The following is a 15897-nucleotide window of genomic DNA, read 5'->3' as shown; positions in this document are numbered from 1 at the left end:
GCCTTGACTGGCTCTGTGATGTCAGCCGACGGCCCCAGTTCATTCGGCCACCCTGTGATCCACAGGAGAAGTGCAGCCAAACTGAACCAGTTGAATTTTGATCCATCTATGGCCACCTTTAGAGCAGCTGTAGTTGAATTGCTACATATGTCAAAAACAAATTATTTCAGCAGTATATTTAGAAGTGATTTTAACTGTAAACATAATTTATTTTATGCTTTATGTTTCAAAGGGGGAGTTTGTCTAATTAGTATATATATATATATATATATATATATATAACTGCATCTTCTTTTCCTTTCTATACACAAAATGTGTGCAGTTAAGCAGAAAAGTTCAATCTTGAAACACGCAATTTTCAAACACAGATATGGATACAAATGAGTAACAGCCGGCATTGAAATTATATTTCTTTTGTTTTTGTCCTGTGAATTCAGAGTGCCCTCTAGTGGCTTAGCCTAGGAACTCCACCTTCTCTAAAAAGATCTGTACATCACCATAGTTATACAAGCCAGAGAGAGTTTAGTTTTATTTCCCTTTTTATTGACAATGGAAGGAAAACATTTTGTCACCATAAACTTCCAACTTTCATTGGTTAAAAATGAGATCTGACAATAAAATAAATGTTTATGAACGTGCATTGGCTTAACGGAATAACTAAAAGGTTTCAAGCAAAAGTCAAGCAGCGGAAGTTGGCAAATAGATAAAAAATAAAATAAAATCGTATCCCCCTACTTAGGAGATGTCCATAATAACTATCAGAGAAGAAGCAACGGTTGCAAACAACAAATAAAGCCACAGCAGGTAATAAGATTGCAGCTATGCCTATGTATTATATCCAGATTTAGATATAATCAGACTTAGTAAAGCTGTGTGAACTGTAGTAACCTATAGCAACTAAGCAGTATGCATTTACTGAGACTGGTTCACTGCATGATGAATACTGATTGGTTGCTACAGATTGCTCCACCGTGTAGATACATGTATCTCTTATTAAACAGGCCTAAATATATAGGCATCTTTCACTTGTCTTTCAGTTATTTCATCTTTAAACAATTCTTTACAAGGCCATCTTGGCGAGGAGAGTAACAATAAATATATTTGCTAAAAGCAAAAGCTGGAATAAAGGTATGACTTTTTTTTTTTTTTACATAAGAATCTTGAATATTAAACTGTTGGAATATTACATCCAACATCCACTGGCATCTGAAGAGAAAGTAAAAGGTGTTCTCAGTAAAGCAAAGTGTTTTCTTGGTCCACAGGTTATTATTTCATGTTTTTTTTGTTTTTTTTTATTTAATTTTTTTTAAACCAAAGACCGGTGTCCTGGTGATTGCTTTTGACTTATGTAAACAGTTCATTACTCAAAGAGCCATCACAGTGCTTCTCTAAAAGACTTTAACCTATCAAGTGCCTTTTGTAAGTCCATTAGGCTCCACTGCCAGATCACACCATGGAACCAGAGGCAGGTATACAGCTGGATGTTCGGAGGCTCTTAGGAGAAACATGTTGAGGCATCTAACTGCTAAACATACTAGTCTGACTGTTACAATCCAAAAAACTGTAAAAACAGTGAAATGGAAAGGTACAAACATTAGAGACACTATTTCGTCAGGTCTTCCCACATAGACTCAATTGAACTTTAAGTTTTATTTTTTAGAAAATCATATTTATAACCATTTACACTTGAGAAAATAAAAAAGACTTACACTTCATAAAATAAATACACATTAAATACTTAAATATTTCTAGTATATTACAAGGAAAACAGATGTAACAGAACATAAAAACGATTGGTTCCATCTCATTAAGTTGTGCACATTTAAACTTCTATGGATCATGGGAACCTTTCTTTTAATTATAGTTGTTCTTTGTCTCTTAAACTAGGCATATGATAATACGATACATAAAAATATTTTCACATTTTAGTTTTGTAGATCAGTGCTCGTTCTGGCATTCAGCTATCAGCCAGATGGTCTCTCCTTTTCATTCTTCTAGGTAGTGCACTTCAGGTAGATGGTTAAAAGAAGACACCTAGGGGAATACATGCCGGCGTTAGAGTTGTTTCATAGCATAACAGTTTTCTTTGTTTTTTTGTAGCCTTTAGGATTAAAGTGTTAGTGACTGGACAACAATATTCAAAGTCGCTGATGTGGAACATGCATTTAGCAGGAGAAATAAGAGCGAAGAAAGGACTCCCCATCTACATATTTGTTCCAGGTGATTCATCCAGAAGACAATACAGCCAGACGCTAGTATCTTCAGGTGGTGGTTAACAGCTAGCATGTGTATTTCTCCAAGGAAAGGTTCATTTTAAATGTGGTTTGGATTATTGGTGCAATGATTAAGTTAAAGTAGAACTATAGGCAAAACTTTTTATTTCATTTTGGATAGAGTAAGGTAGGGTCATAACCCCTGTCAGTTAATTTTTTTTTTCCCATCGGGAGATTGTTCTTTCCTGCAAATTAAGGGAATCCCTTGGGGACCCCGGGCCCCCAGAACTAGTGTCTCCACTAGAAGACTTCTCCTCTATTACTTTTCTGGAGACAATCCAAAATTTAGGATTTCTCTAATGCCGCGTACACGCGACCGGACTTTCCAGCAGACTAGGTCCGACGGGATTAGTCTGTCGGACTATCTGATTGTGTGTGGCCTTGTTCCGATCGTTTTTCGAAAAATAAACCCGACCGACCTAGAAATATAACATGTTTCATATCTATCCGACGGACTCAATTCTGATGGACTAAAATCGGGAAAATCGTTCATCTGTGTGCTGGTCTGACGGACCAAATACGGGAAGCTATTGGCTACTGAACTTCCTTGTTTAGTCCTGTCTTACGTCATCACGTTCAAAATGAACGGACTTTCGAACGGACTTAGTGTGTTTGTGTGTGGCCAAGTCCGTTCGTTCAGGAAAGTCTGTCGGAACTCTGCCGAAAGTCCGTTGGGAAGACCGTTGGACCTAGTCTGCCTGGAAAGTCCTGTTGTGTGTACGCCTCATTAATTTCACTTTCAATGATAATGGTAAACAGAACAATACACAGGGAGAGTCCTGCGTATTTTTCATTCTGGTTCAGGCACGATTTCAAGTAAAAATTCACACCTGAATCGCTCCTGAACCGGTCGAACAAAACTGCACTGGACTCCTTTTAAAAACCTCACTGAAACCACGACCAGACATATGTGAACTGAGCCTAATGGGGGCACAGACCGCACTAAACACAGACAGGTGTTCTAAATCCTCTCTACTCTATTCAAAACTAAAAAAATTGTGCTTTTATTTGTACTTTTATGTGATTACTCTGATTGCATAAAATAGTCTAACGGGCTAAATAACTGACATTTACAGGATTGTTGATATGGCTACAAATAAACACCAATTCAACGTGGCACCTACCGGTAAATGCATGTTTCCCATAGTGAGAAGCAGGTACTTCTAGAGCAGGGATATGCAATTAGCGGACCTCCAGCTGTTGCAAAACTACAAGTCCCATCATTCTCTGACTCTGGGTGTCATTCTTGTGGCCATCAGAGTCTTGCTATGCCTCATGGGACTCGTAGTCCTGCAACAGCTGGAGGTCTGCAAATCCCTGCTCTAGAAGCATGTCATTATCAAAGCATGTGAAGTGCCAGGTACATGATTTCTAGGCCATTTACACAGTAAAAAAAAAAAAAAAGTTAGCTCTAAAGATGAGTGCCTTATCATACACTGCATAGGCTACAGTGGATTTTACTTTTACTCAGGCAGCAGTCTCCTGTCGGGTCAAAAAATCCTGCACTGCCCTGTTGTTTCACCTGCAGTACATTGATCGGGTTGCATTCTTTTCAATAAATGCAAGGTGTTCAATGATTAGAACAATAGGAGATTATGACATTAATTCGCACCTTCACCAGTGGCGGCTGGTGTTTTTTTTTCCTGAGATGGCGACAAACAACCACCCCCCCCCCCCCCCCCGACAGCCCCAGGAGGGGGCTTGGGTGCTGCCGGCCGGTCATCCAGCTCCGCACTTACCCCATCTAGGTCACGGGTGGACATCACTTCTACGGGCAGTGGCTTCCATTGCATCGCTTCCTTCTCTACATCACAGCTGCTTCTGCCGTGTGTCTCCTCCCAGGCATCAAATAGGTTTACTTGTCCTTTCAGCCAACAAGGTGACAGGTCTCAGGACCCGCTTCCTAATTGGCAGGGAGGAGGATCACTGTGACAATAGCGAATATTCATTTACTATTGTTATACAACTGAGTGTGCTCATGGTGCTGTGCTCTGCGCCCTGTGACCACCCTTTTTTGAAGCCTATTAGAGCCTCTGGCTCTAATCATGTGCTTCAAAAAAAAAAACATTGCAATCCATGTGTCCGGTGCCCCTGCATGTAGATTAGGGAGCTGATAGGGGATAGGGATAGGGGTGCGATGCTCATGCACCCCTGATGGATGGGCCACCACTGACCTACGCCAATCACAGAATGCCTTGCAGTGAAAAAGAATTCAAGACAGTCTTTGAATAGAGGAGGTGCTGAGTAAGCGACAGTGATCAGTGTACACTGAAGCCGGCACTACAAGTCTCATCACTTGATGTTCACCATCAGGAGATTGCTGCCTGAGTAAAATTAAGATGTGTAACAAACACTGCAGCAGCCAGAGATGGTACACACATCATTACAGCTAACCTATGTTTTTCCTATTTCGGTCATCTGCCTTCATGTTTGGCCAAGAAATCAGTAGTAGCATCAACTAAAGTGATATTTTGTTGACCCATAAGCAGGCAGGTGACACAGCATGCTGCAATGCTGAGCCAGGAAACAGACTTCCTATGCAGTGTGACAGGAGTGAATGACACTCAGGATTAAGTAAATGACTTCACCTAAATCTGAATTTTACACATAACTCAATAAAAAATAATTTTCTTTAGCAAGGTACATACAGTACATTCCACATTAATATTTATGCTACCAAAATTAGTGTATGCTATAAATTGCCTACTGCATTGTTTCTTCTTGCTGGAGGCTGCTATTTTACTGAAACCCGGCATCCCTGAGCAGCAGTAAATCTTTAGGCTGTCAGCAGATTGGCCTCTAGTGGCTCTGATTTTCGGCACAATGCCAAAAATGAAGAGCAACTGAGCATGTGCAGAGAAGGGTGATTTTTTAGCAGTATATGCACTTATATTTAATGTTTTACATAGCTATACCTGCAAAAGAGGCTAGCCTGAAGTGATCTAGCAGGACTTAATTTTCTGACAAATGTTCCACTTTAAGCTAGGTTCACACTGCCGCGATCAGATTTTGATCAGACTGTCGGTGCGATTTTATGATACAACTTGGATGCGGTTTTCTTATTCTATGGGGCCAGAATTGCCCTGGCATTACACCAGAGTAGCACAGGACCCTTTTCCAAAATTGCGCTGCATTGATGTGAATAGGTACCATTAAAAACAATTGTTCATGTGACTCAAGCCGCATCTGAAATTGCACTAGTTGAACCAGGCCTTAAGGTGGTCTAAACTGACCATATTGCAGATGGCATGAGCCAGGGTTCACCCGCAGTGAGACCTGCTAGTCTATAGACTCATCTGTCATCCACAGCGGTAAATTACCATTTTGTGAATACTGTATGCTTGCTTATACTTGGCAACAATGACTTTTACAACATGAATAATAAAACACATTACTTACTGTAAGTCAGTGCTTTGCTCTTTGTTTTGTTTTTTGTTTAAAGTGTTGTCAACATGAGTATGTCCGGACTGTGGAGCTGTCTAGTCTCTGCATTGCGGAAGGAGCAGCTGCTAAGAAAATGCAAATATATATATATGTTCAGTAACTGAACATAATTCATCCTAACCATCTATTACTACTTGGCTTATACTGCTTTTCAAATAATTTGCTCTCACATTAACCTAAGAAACGATATGATAACAATATATTGTTCTATGCACCTCTTCTTTACAAGGACTACAAATCTGCATAGATTAATAAGTGTGCTTAGTGTTCTCCACCTGCTCTGAGACATGCAATAAATAGCAGCTAGACTTAAAATCAGTTTACTGTATCAGATTAGGCAGCTATTGTGATTAGTTGCCAGAGGTTACAGAATATCATTACTGTTTACTGACTGGTTGCTAGAGGTTACAGCACACATTACGGCTCACTGATTAATTGCTAGAGGTTACAGCAAATGATGTCTGCTTAATTGGTTGCTAGAGATTACTGTACAGTATTACTGCTCACTGATTGGTTTCTAGAGGTTACAGCACATCATCTCCTCACTGCAGGGGGGCATGAGCTACATATGAATGCCGCCTTTATTTACATATCGTTATATAAATAAAATTGGGGATCCTGGCACTACCTCCAAAAGTTGTTTTTATAAGTAAAGGGTAACCTTTACTACATAGGGTGGTCTGAAATCTATTGGCTATAGTAGTCCTATGTCCCGTAAGTATGAAAGAAAAATTCCTAATGTAAACGGCAAAGGGGAAGCAAGAGGAGAGAACCGCAGCCTATATAGTCCAAGCCACTGTAAGGATACTCTTAGCTTAAATTATGTAGTACCAAACACAGGGTGTGTTACCAACTCCCCCCTACTGTTGTATACACCAGCTAGTTATATGAGCAAACTATATGGTAGAGAAAGTCAGAGTTGATAAATATATCACATCATCAGACCATACTCAAATGTAAACAAACAGTAAAAGATAGATACAGATATGCAAATAAAGCAAAGGCACAATAAAAAGATATAAATGATAAGTAAATGGTTGGCTTATATAAGTTGCTATCACCCAAAAATCTCCAGCTCAATATAATAGATATCCTTCTCCAATCAACTGGATATTAAATACAGTCCACACCATATGTGAAAAGATTATTATAGGCCACAAAGGGATAAATGTATAAATTATGTGCAAAAAAATCCAAAAAGATGTGCAAAAAAATGTGCACCAGTGCAAAAATACAAAATATGTGCAAAAATTGCAGAAATCCAAAAATGTAATAATATTAGCAGCCATAAAATAAAAATAAAAACAAAGTGCTACAGAATAAGTGAACACAAGTATTTTTTGATATTATTACTTTTGTTCATTTTTTTCATTATTTTTATCTTTACTGTGCCTGCGAGCTGTGGAAGATTTTTATGGATTTTATGGCCGTTTGAATCGGTCTGTAATAAATAAAAATTATTTAATGAATAAAAGTTTTTTGGTGACACTGAGTTACTGCACTATGGGATATATTTTTCCATCTCCCTGAGGATCTATTGGCTTGCCTGCACCGGTTCTACTGAAGTACCAATCGCATACCAGAGGAAGGACAAAAGGTGGATGATGGGGTTGACAAGTGCCTGGAGATTGGGATATATACACACAATTACCCCCTGTGGGTACAGGAATCTGGTGAGTGGGGACCTGAGGGGGTGAGCACAGAAGTCACCGGCTTGTCTGTATGAGCACTAATGTCACCTTATGGCCTACCTGCATGAAGATTTGCTGTATATAGAAATTTTCTGCTAAAGAACTTTTTCTTCCAAGGAACTTTATACGATATTTACAGACTACCTGCATATTACAGTATAAATTAATGCATGTATTTGCTCTTTTTTGGCACTTTTGTGTTCACTTATTCTGTAGCACTTTGTTTTTATTTTTATTTTATGGCTGCTAATATTATATACATTTTTTGATTTCTGCAATTTTTGCACATATTTTGTATTTTTGCACTGGTGCACATTTTTTTGCACATCTTTTTGGATTTTTTTGCACATAATTTATACATTTATCCCTTTGTGGCCTATAATAATCTTTTCACATATGGTGTGGACTGTATTTAATATCCAGTTGATTGGAGAAGGATATCTATTATATTGAGCTGGAGATTTTTGGGTGACAGCAACTTATATAAGCCAACCATCTACTTATCATTTATATCTTTTTATTGTGCCTTTGCTTTATTTGCATATCTTTATCTATCTTTTACTGTTTGTTTACATTTGAGTATGGTCTGATGATGTGATATATTTATCAACTTTGACTTTCTCTACCATATAGTTTGCTCATATAACTAGCTGGTGTATACAACAGTAGGGGGGAGTTGGTAACACACCCTGTGTTCGGTACTACATAATTTAAGCTAAGAGTATCCTTACAGTGGCCTGGACTATATAGGCTGTGGTTCTCTCCTCTTGCTTTCCCTTTGCCGTTTACATTAGGAATTTTTCTTTCATACTTACGGGACATAGGACTACTATAGCCAATAGATTTCAGACCACCCTATGTAGTAAAGGTTACCCTTTACTTATAAAAACAACTTTTGGAGGTAGCGCCAGGATCCCTAATTTTATTTATATAACAGTTGGAGTTCATAGCCTCCTAAGGGGGCTGAGAATTATAGGGACGGCAGCAACCTATTAGACCAACTACCACAGCGCGGCTTGTCTTCTTTTCATTTTTATTTACATATTAATACCGCCGGCCGCATTTATTTACTTATGAATTCTGCCGCTATTTACATATGAATGCCGGTATTTACATGTAAACACAGGGTCTGCAGGTGAGTCATCTGTACACAACAATAGGGCAGAGCTGGGCAGAATTAGTAGCAGAACTTCACACTGAGATATCGGGACACAGCACAGGACTAATACTTCAAAGGACAATGGAATTTATACTGGGATAGTTGTCAAGTATGAGGCAGCTGCTTTGGGCCCCCCAACAATGACAGGGCCCAGGGCAGCTGCCCCTTTTGCCCTGCCTTAAAGACGGCCCTGCTAAGGGCTTCCCCAAATAACCCATGGTTCCACTGTTGTATGAAAGTAGGCAACCCTCTTCTACTAAGAGACCTAAAGAGGCCTAGGTCAATTTAAGCATTACAAATTCACAAAATAAATTGTGAAAGGTCTGTCCCCAAATGTGAAGTCATGAAACAATGGTCTTTCTAAGCTGCATTGGGGTTGGTTTACTAAAACTGGAGAGTGCAAAATCTGGAGCAGGTGTGCATGGTAGCCAATCAACTTCCAGGTTTTATTGTCAAAGCTTAATTGAACAAGCTGAAGTTAGAAGCTGATTGGCTACCATGCATAGCTGCACCAGGTTTTGTACTCTCCAGTTTAAGTATATCAACCACATAGCTCCCAATTTTCCCTGATTTCAAGGGACTGTCCCTGATTTTGAGCAATGTCCCTCTGTCCCTCTTTCCTCCTCATTTGTCCCTCATTTTGGTCTGATCCATATAGTTTTTTTTATCTATCAAAAAGTGTTTCCCAGTGCTAAACCTTTCATCCAATTTCTAAATTGCTGCATTTGTACATTTTAAAAGCCAATATAAAGGAATAGTGGTAGTAAAAAAAAAGTCCTTGTGGATTTAATTAACCTTTTTTTGGTTAATTCTCCTTCAATGGGGGTGTGATAGGGGGCGTGTCCTGTGCCTACATATGTTTGTTAGTAGGTGTCCCTCATTCCCATCTCAAAACGTTGGGGGTTATGCACACTGTGTCTATGATTTATCACACATGATCAAGTAATGTTGTAATTGTGGCTGTTAATATTGTGCAGGTTTTACACAATAAGGCCCCTTTCACATGGGGTGGACTCTGCTACTCAGTGGGGAATCTGTCTGCTGATCCCCCTCTGAGCAGGTGAATGGTTTGTCTGTGTCCGCTTCTGCAGAGCGGACACTGACAGCCTGCTGTCCTACCACCTGTCCGTTTACACCTGGCGACCATCCAATCAAATCCACTAGACCAGGGGTAGGCAACCTCGACCCTCCAGCTGTAGTGAAACTACAAATCCCATCATGCCCTTGCCTTTAGGAGTCATGCCTGTGATTGTCAGGGTCTTGTAATGTTTCATGGAACTTGTAGTTTCATAACAGATGGAGGGCCGAGGTTGCCTATCCCTTGCACTAGACAGTTAGTGAACAGATCCCTATCCATCTGTTTTTAACAGATAGGATCGGATGTCGATGAGTGTTAGCGAACACATGTCCGTTGACACTCGCCACTCCATAGAGAGCAATGGATGGTCCAATCGGGTCCATCTGTGTGAAAGGGGCCTTAGTCTCAGGCGTTTTCAGTAGTGTCATTGAGCTTTGCCTTTGTTACTGTCTCATAATTGAAGGTTTGGTTCACACCACAATTTATGTGTTCCGGATGCTTTTCTGCATGCACGTTTTGATATGTTCTGGTGGGTTTTTTACCTCCTTTTTTTTACATCTTTTTTTCTTCATCTCAATTGAAGACATGTACATTTTGATGCATTTTTGATGCATTTGCCACATTCCAGATGCATTCCATACAGAAAGAAATTCACCATGTTCTACTTTTGTTGACTGCACTGGTGTGAACTAGGGCCATTGGAATCCATGTTAAACACTGTCCATGCATTTTTTGTGCAGAATAAAAATGCACTGGACTGCATCTAGTGTAAACCAGCCCAAAAAGATGCCAACTGTACAGGAGCAGACGTAAACCTTGTAGGTCAGGTGCGTCTCTGAAAATGTGTTAAACACTATGGATGTTACAATAATACTGACTTAAAAAGATTTGTTTTCAATAAAAAGTATACTGGGGACAAATTGTAAGCCAGTAATAATATCAAAAGGATACCAGGGTCATCTTGAAAAGAATACCGTCTGAACAGGTTGGTCTCTTAATACAACTACAAATGGATCTCGAAAAACACTCTTGGGCTGGATTCACACCTAAGCATTTTTAGTGCTTTTTGCATTTTGCAGATTTGCACTACAGTCCATTTACCATGGTTTCCTATGGAACACGTTCTGTAGTGCAAATCAGCAAAATGCAAAAAGCACTAAAAATGCACAGGTGTTAATCCAGCCTTAGGCTCCTTTCACATGGAGCAGATCAGTGATGATCCGCCCTGTGGATATCCGCTTGCTCAGCAGGGATTGCCGGAGCAATCTCTGCTGAGCAGGCAGAGGACAGGTCCATCTCTGCACAGGGACGGACCTGTCACAGCGCCGCTCTCCCCTATGGGAGACAGGGTGACGACGGACCGCAGGATCCGATGACGGATGGAAAAATAGCTTTTTCCTTCATCACACTTTTTTGGATTGGAGCGGCTCGGATGTCAGCGGACGTGTCACTGCTGACATCCGACGCTCCATAGGGCTCTATGGAGCATCCATTCAAGTCCGCCTGAAAAACTGTCAGGCGGACTTGAAAGGATTGTCCGTGTGAAAGGACCCTTAGGGGAGAGCAGGAGCAAGGAAAACATGAAATGTCCACATCACAAATGTCCTCAGTTTGCCTTTTGAGTATTGGGCGTAACCTGTGTGTTATAGAATGTGGATCTGAACTGGGCAGATAATGGCAGTAATAGGTTTCAAATATTTAGTTTAGGGGATGTCGTCATTGCTTTACTGCTTTGTGATTCACAGACCTGGAACAAGTATGGAGGTTAGGAGTTCTCACTTTACTGGCTGAATACTTGTTACTGTCAGTCTGAGACTCACTTGGTACTGAAGAAAGGATGAAGATGGCAACCTTGGAACTGGCATTTGTTTAAAAACAAGTCAGTAATTGTAATTCTATTTCTATCCTTGCAGGCTATCTGTAAATGTACTTTATTGGTATGGATTTAAAAAAACGACAGCGGTTACCCATTACAACCAGGTCATGGCTTGCATACTTTCATAACTGTCTGGGGAAAAACCTGAAATCTGTTGTATAGTATTATTTTGTTAGCTAGAAAATACAAAGGAATGTTTGTTTTTGAATAAATACAATTCATACAAATACTGCACCATAAAAAGCACATCTTGTTTCTGTGTTCGGTTATCAGTCCTGTTCACATGCAATAGGGTGTTATTAGGACCCAATCATCCTTTTAATGCACTTCTACAGAATAGTATGACCTATTGCTGTAAGCAAAGCTAAAAATAAAGCAGTACCATCTGTTGTCATTTTTCGTGAGTGTCCGGACGTTGTTGTTAATCTGAATCCTGCTGGCAGTGTTTCTGAAGAGCCCGGCATCATGCTGATTCCATGGACCTCGCGTGGTGGAAATTGCCTCCTCCAGGAGGGCCCACGTCTAAAGTTTTTGTCATCAGTCTGAAAATACAAAACATGCCAAATTATAGAACAGCAGTTCTGTTCTGCTTATTTTCGTTGCTTTTCATGCATCCATCACACAGTAAAATAATATTTTCAGTTTTTGTTATACTAGCAAGCATAGCTAATTGTCCAATAGGTATCTGCTACAAATGGATTTTTTAAAAATGCTAGAGTTTAACAATAAAGCTCATTCCTAGGTGAATCTCTGCTGTACCTACATATTGCTACATGATCAATGACCATAGCAACAAGGCAGTAACTACTATCAATGCAGGGATACATGAGTGGAACAAGGTATGGATAAATGAGCATTGTAACATGCCATGCGTGCCTCAATAGCAGACTATCTCTCTGAAGGAACTCAACACATACATTATTATTATCATTATTATTATACAGGTTTTATATAGCGCCAACAGTTTGCTCAGCGCTTTACAACATGAGGGCAGACATTACAGTTACATTACAATTTGGTACAAGAGGAATCAGAGGGCCCTGCATACATAAATGGAGTCCACCGATAATGAGTGAAATCTGTCTGCTTATACAAAATAAAAGACCAAGATGCTGACTTTATTCCATGAATGCTGGAATGCCATGTGTCTGCTTGGCCCCATCCCTCCCATTTCCAGCACATTGCTATTAGTCAGTAAAGGCAACCATCACACTGGTCCAATTGGAAGGCCCAAAGATTGGCACCCAATGTTTTCATGACATTAAGTCGATATCTGCATAACAGATTTCCCTATGTTTTTGGGGGTTCCGAGATGCAGAAGACAGCACAAGGTGTGCCCATGCACCTCTCTGGGTGCCTGAGTTTAATTTGTATGCTCATTTTTTTAAATTTTTTTTTTATTTTGCTTTTAGGGGACACTACAAAGAATTTGTGCTACATTTTACAAATGAACTGATTGTTTCTATAAAATTCTACACTGCTGTCTGGCACTTCTGATCAGACTCAGAATCTACAGCAGATGACCAGGAGTCTGCTGACTGACTCCAACAGCTCCTGACAAGGAAATGCTACTTTTGCAGTGATTCATGATACATTTTTTAACCACTTTCAGACCGGACCATTTTACTGGCTTAAGACCAGACCACTTTTTGCGATTTGGCACTGCCTCGTTTTAACTGACAATTGCGCCGGCGGCGCACACGCGATGGCAGGGCGGCAAATACAAATGGACGTACCTGTAAGCCAATATGCCTGCCCGTGCTATTCTGCCAACGTACATCGTCGTGCGCCAGTTGGGAAGTGGTTAAGGAATGACTCCAGCCAAAAGCCAATGTTCTCCTGATACAATATCCTGATGTGTGGGAATGAGAGGAATCTCCTTAAAATGCATTAATCCTTGAGTTGATCTTATGGGTGTACAACTGAGCGAGGTGGATTGAACGTGTGAAAGGGCTCTTACTGATCTGGCTGTTTTTTCAGCGCCTAGAGGTGATTCAGTTCGCATTGTGCGCTATACAAGTATTTCATTCATTCATTCATTCAACGTTTTATAGTTAGTTGTTTTATTTAGTCGGTATGTGTTCTATGTACTTGTTAGCCGGGGAATGCCCAAAGGCAATGTTTTGTACACATACTTCTTAAAACTTTTCAATAAAAAGAAATTTTCCCCCCCAAAAATTCTACACTGATTGTAAAAAAAATAGTATATTTTAATAACCATTTAATACAGGGTACTTAACCACTTGAAAAAAAGGAGAGGAAATCTGCGCTACAGTGTGTACTTAACGAAAATGTGTGATGCAGCAGTTCTAATATATACCCAAAGTGTAATATACATGTAGAGACAAAGAAAAAAGAAGAGAACTGCGCAATCCCCAATATTTCTATTAGGATTTAAACCAATCTACCTTAAATAGGTGTATCTTGTGATCTATAACTCTAACATACCAAACTTATGACTGAATAAACCATACAACATTACTTATAATTGTATACAGTGAATATATAAGTTCCCTCATAGGCTATGAACCAAAAAGAGAAAAACATGTGCAATTCAAAGAAAAAAAGGCATATAAAGTAAACTCAAACGGTTCTAAAACAATATGTGATGACATAAAGTCCATAAACAGTCCAACTGGAGAAACACCCTGTGTGGAAGGGATCTATTCAATCGTAAAGCTTTTCAATCAGCGTGAAGAAAAACCAGGTGCACCTCCACCAGACAAGTAATAATAGCCCCTTACCAGACGTCCCGGTAGGGAGCGCTTAATCACAAAATGGGTCTGCAGATGGATCAAACTTGAGCCCTCCAAATGGAACACTACCGTAAGGCAAGTTGGGAGATACACCAGTCATAAACCATCCAGCATGGGAAGACGCTGTTTGAAGCGGGAAAACATGAAAGAACATCGGGCATATCATCAAACTGGGCAAGCGTCGGCCGATCGCGAACACCAATCGATATCCCTTCTAGTACCGGTTCACATGAGGCAAGTAAACGTGTCACGCCACCCAACGCCACCCTACTTAACCACTTGACCTTCGGGAGGTTTTACCACCTTGATGACCAGGGCATTTTTTTTGTTATTCAGCACTATACTACTTAATTGGCAGTTGCACATTCATGCAACATGGAAGCTTTTAACCCTTTCTTCGGCAGTTAATGCAGAGCCAGTGTGAAAGGGCTCTTACTGATCTGGCTGTTTTTTCTTCCTGTTTTTCAGGAAGAAGAAACGGCCAGATCACTGTTCTATGTAAAAAGAGTTCTGTGTGTTTGTAAACACAGAACTATTTGTTTGATTGGATACGGAAAATCGGCAGGTTTCAGTCAAAATCATTGGCTGAAATCTGCTGCAAAACACGTGCTGTGTCCAATCACAGAGCCAGCAGAGAGCGCGCATGCATGTCCCAAACCCAGAAGCAAGTCAGCAATATACATGTACACTGCCAAGCCTGCACCTGCTGCCCGGTCGCAGTATATTTACTGTGAGTGCTCAGCAGGAGGTTAAAGTAGGTTACACTAAAGGCAAAACTTTTTTATTAATTCCAGATAGAGTGGAGAAGGATTAGAACACCTGTCAGGTTTTTAGCAGAGAAAGACATTAAAGAAAATTCCAAATTTTGGGTTGACACCAGAACAGTAAGACAGGAGAAATCTTGGCTGGTGGGGGAGGGGGTCTCTTCTATTCTTCAATAAAAATCCTTCCTATAACCCAATTTATTTTTCTTGTTAAGTGAAGTTCTAATTTAAGAAGAAAGAAAAGCCACATAACTGAAAAACCATGACTGGCATAGTAACTGATTGAATTGTAGGTTTTTTCTTTTTGCTGTTAGCACAACTGACACACGTTTGCTTGTGAACCTCCCAAAAGTACTGGTGGTGCCAAGTATGCCAGCAGTAATATAGCAGTACTGCTTTTGTATTATTCCAAACTTTACCTTCAATGAAATCCCCAATTAAACCTAAAAAAGAAAAAAATATGTTTCATATTCCCTCAGTCCTAGTACTAGCGAAGGTTTTGAAAGGCTGCCAGTTTGTCATTACTAATTAATGGAGAACAGTCTTTTTTTTTTTTCATTATATGGGAGCATGTGAGCAAATGGGCACAAATATTATGTACAGAACAGAAATTGCATTACTAAAATATAGAAACTTTTGCAAAGATTGTTAAGCAGTTTATTTGGTGTGCATGTATTTCCCATAGGATTACAGTTTTAAGTATCAGTTCTACAAAATGTACCCACATGGCTTTATGCAGCTCTTTAGCTAAGGACTGTTTCTTAGTAGAGATGGTCTAAACCCCCACCTCGATTCAGTTTGCACCACAACTCTCAAACATCGCAAAAGTTCTGACCTAACCGCAAACTCTATTAAA

General features: G+C 39.9%; 1 protein-coding gene across 17 annotated transcripts in view; it reads right to left on the bottom strand.

The window, feature by feature from the left end:
* Positions 1-521: 521 nt before the first annotated feature.
* Positions 522-15897, bottom strand: part of PPFIA2 (PPFI scaffold protein A2) — a 588582-nt gene continuing 573206 nt past the window's right edge. For 12 of the 17 annotated variants that reach the window (XM_077471908.1, XM_077471911.1, XM_077471913.1 and 9 more), the window contains 3 exons: positions 11904-12063; positions 5673-5782; positions 522-2034 (listed from right to left, as the gene is read on the bottom strand). In XM_077471908.1, the coding sequence (XP_077328034.1) occupies positions 5721-5782; positions 11904-12063 (222 nt within the window). In that variant the 3' untranslated portion in view covers positions 522-2034; positions 5673-5720. The remainder of the gene's footprint in view (positions 2035-5672; positions 5783-11903; positions 12064-15897) is intronic. The other 5 variants (XM_077471910.1, XM_077471917.1, XM_077471925.1 and 2 more) reach the window with 2 other exon arrangements.

Source organism: Lithobates pipiens, unplaced genomic scaffold (genome assembly GCF_037356315.1).
Source record: "Lithobates pipiens isolate NorthernLeopardFrog02 unplaced genomic scaffold, aLitPip1_a1.2 Scaffold_8, whole genome shotgun sequence".
Taxonomy (NCBI): Eukaryota; Metazoa; Chordata; class Amphibia; order Anura; family Ranidae; genus Lithobates; species Lithobates pipiens.
Note: the sequence above shows the minus strand (reverse complement) of the source record. Positions and strands in the feature narration are given on the sequence as shown.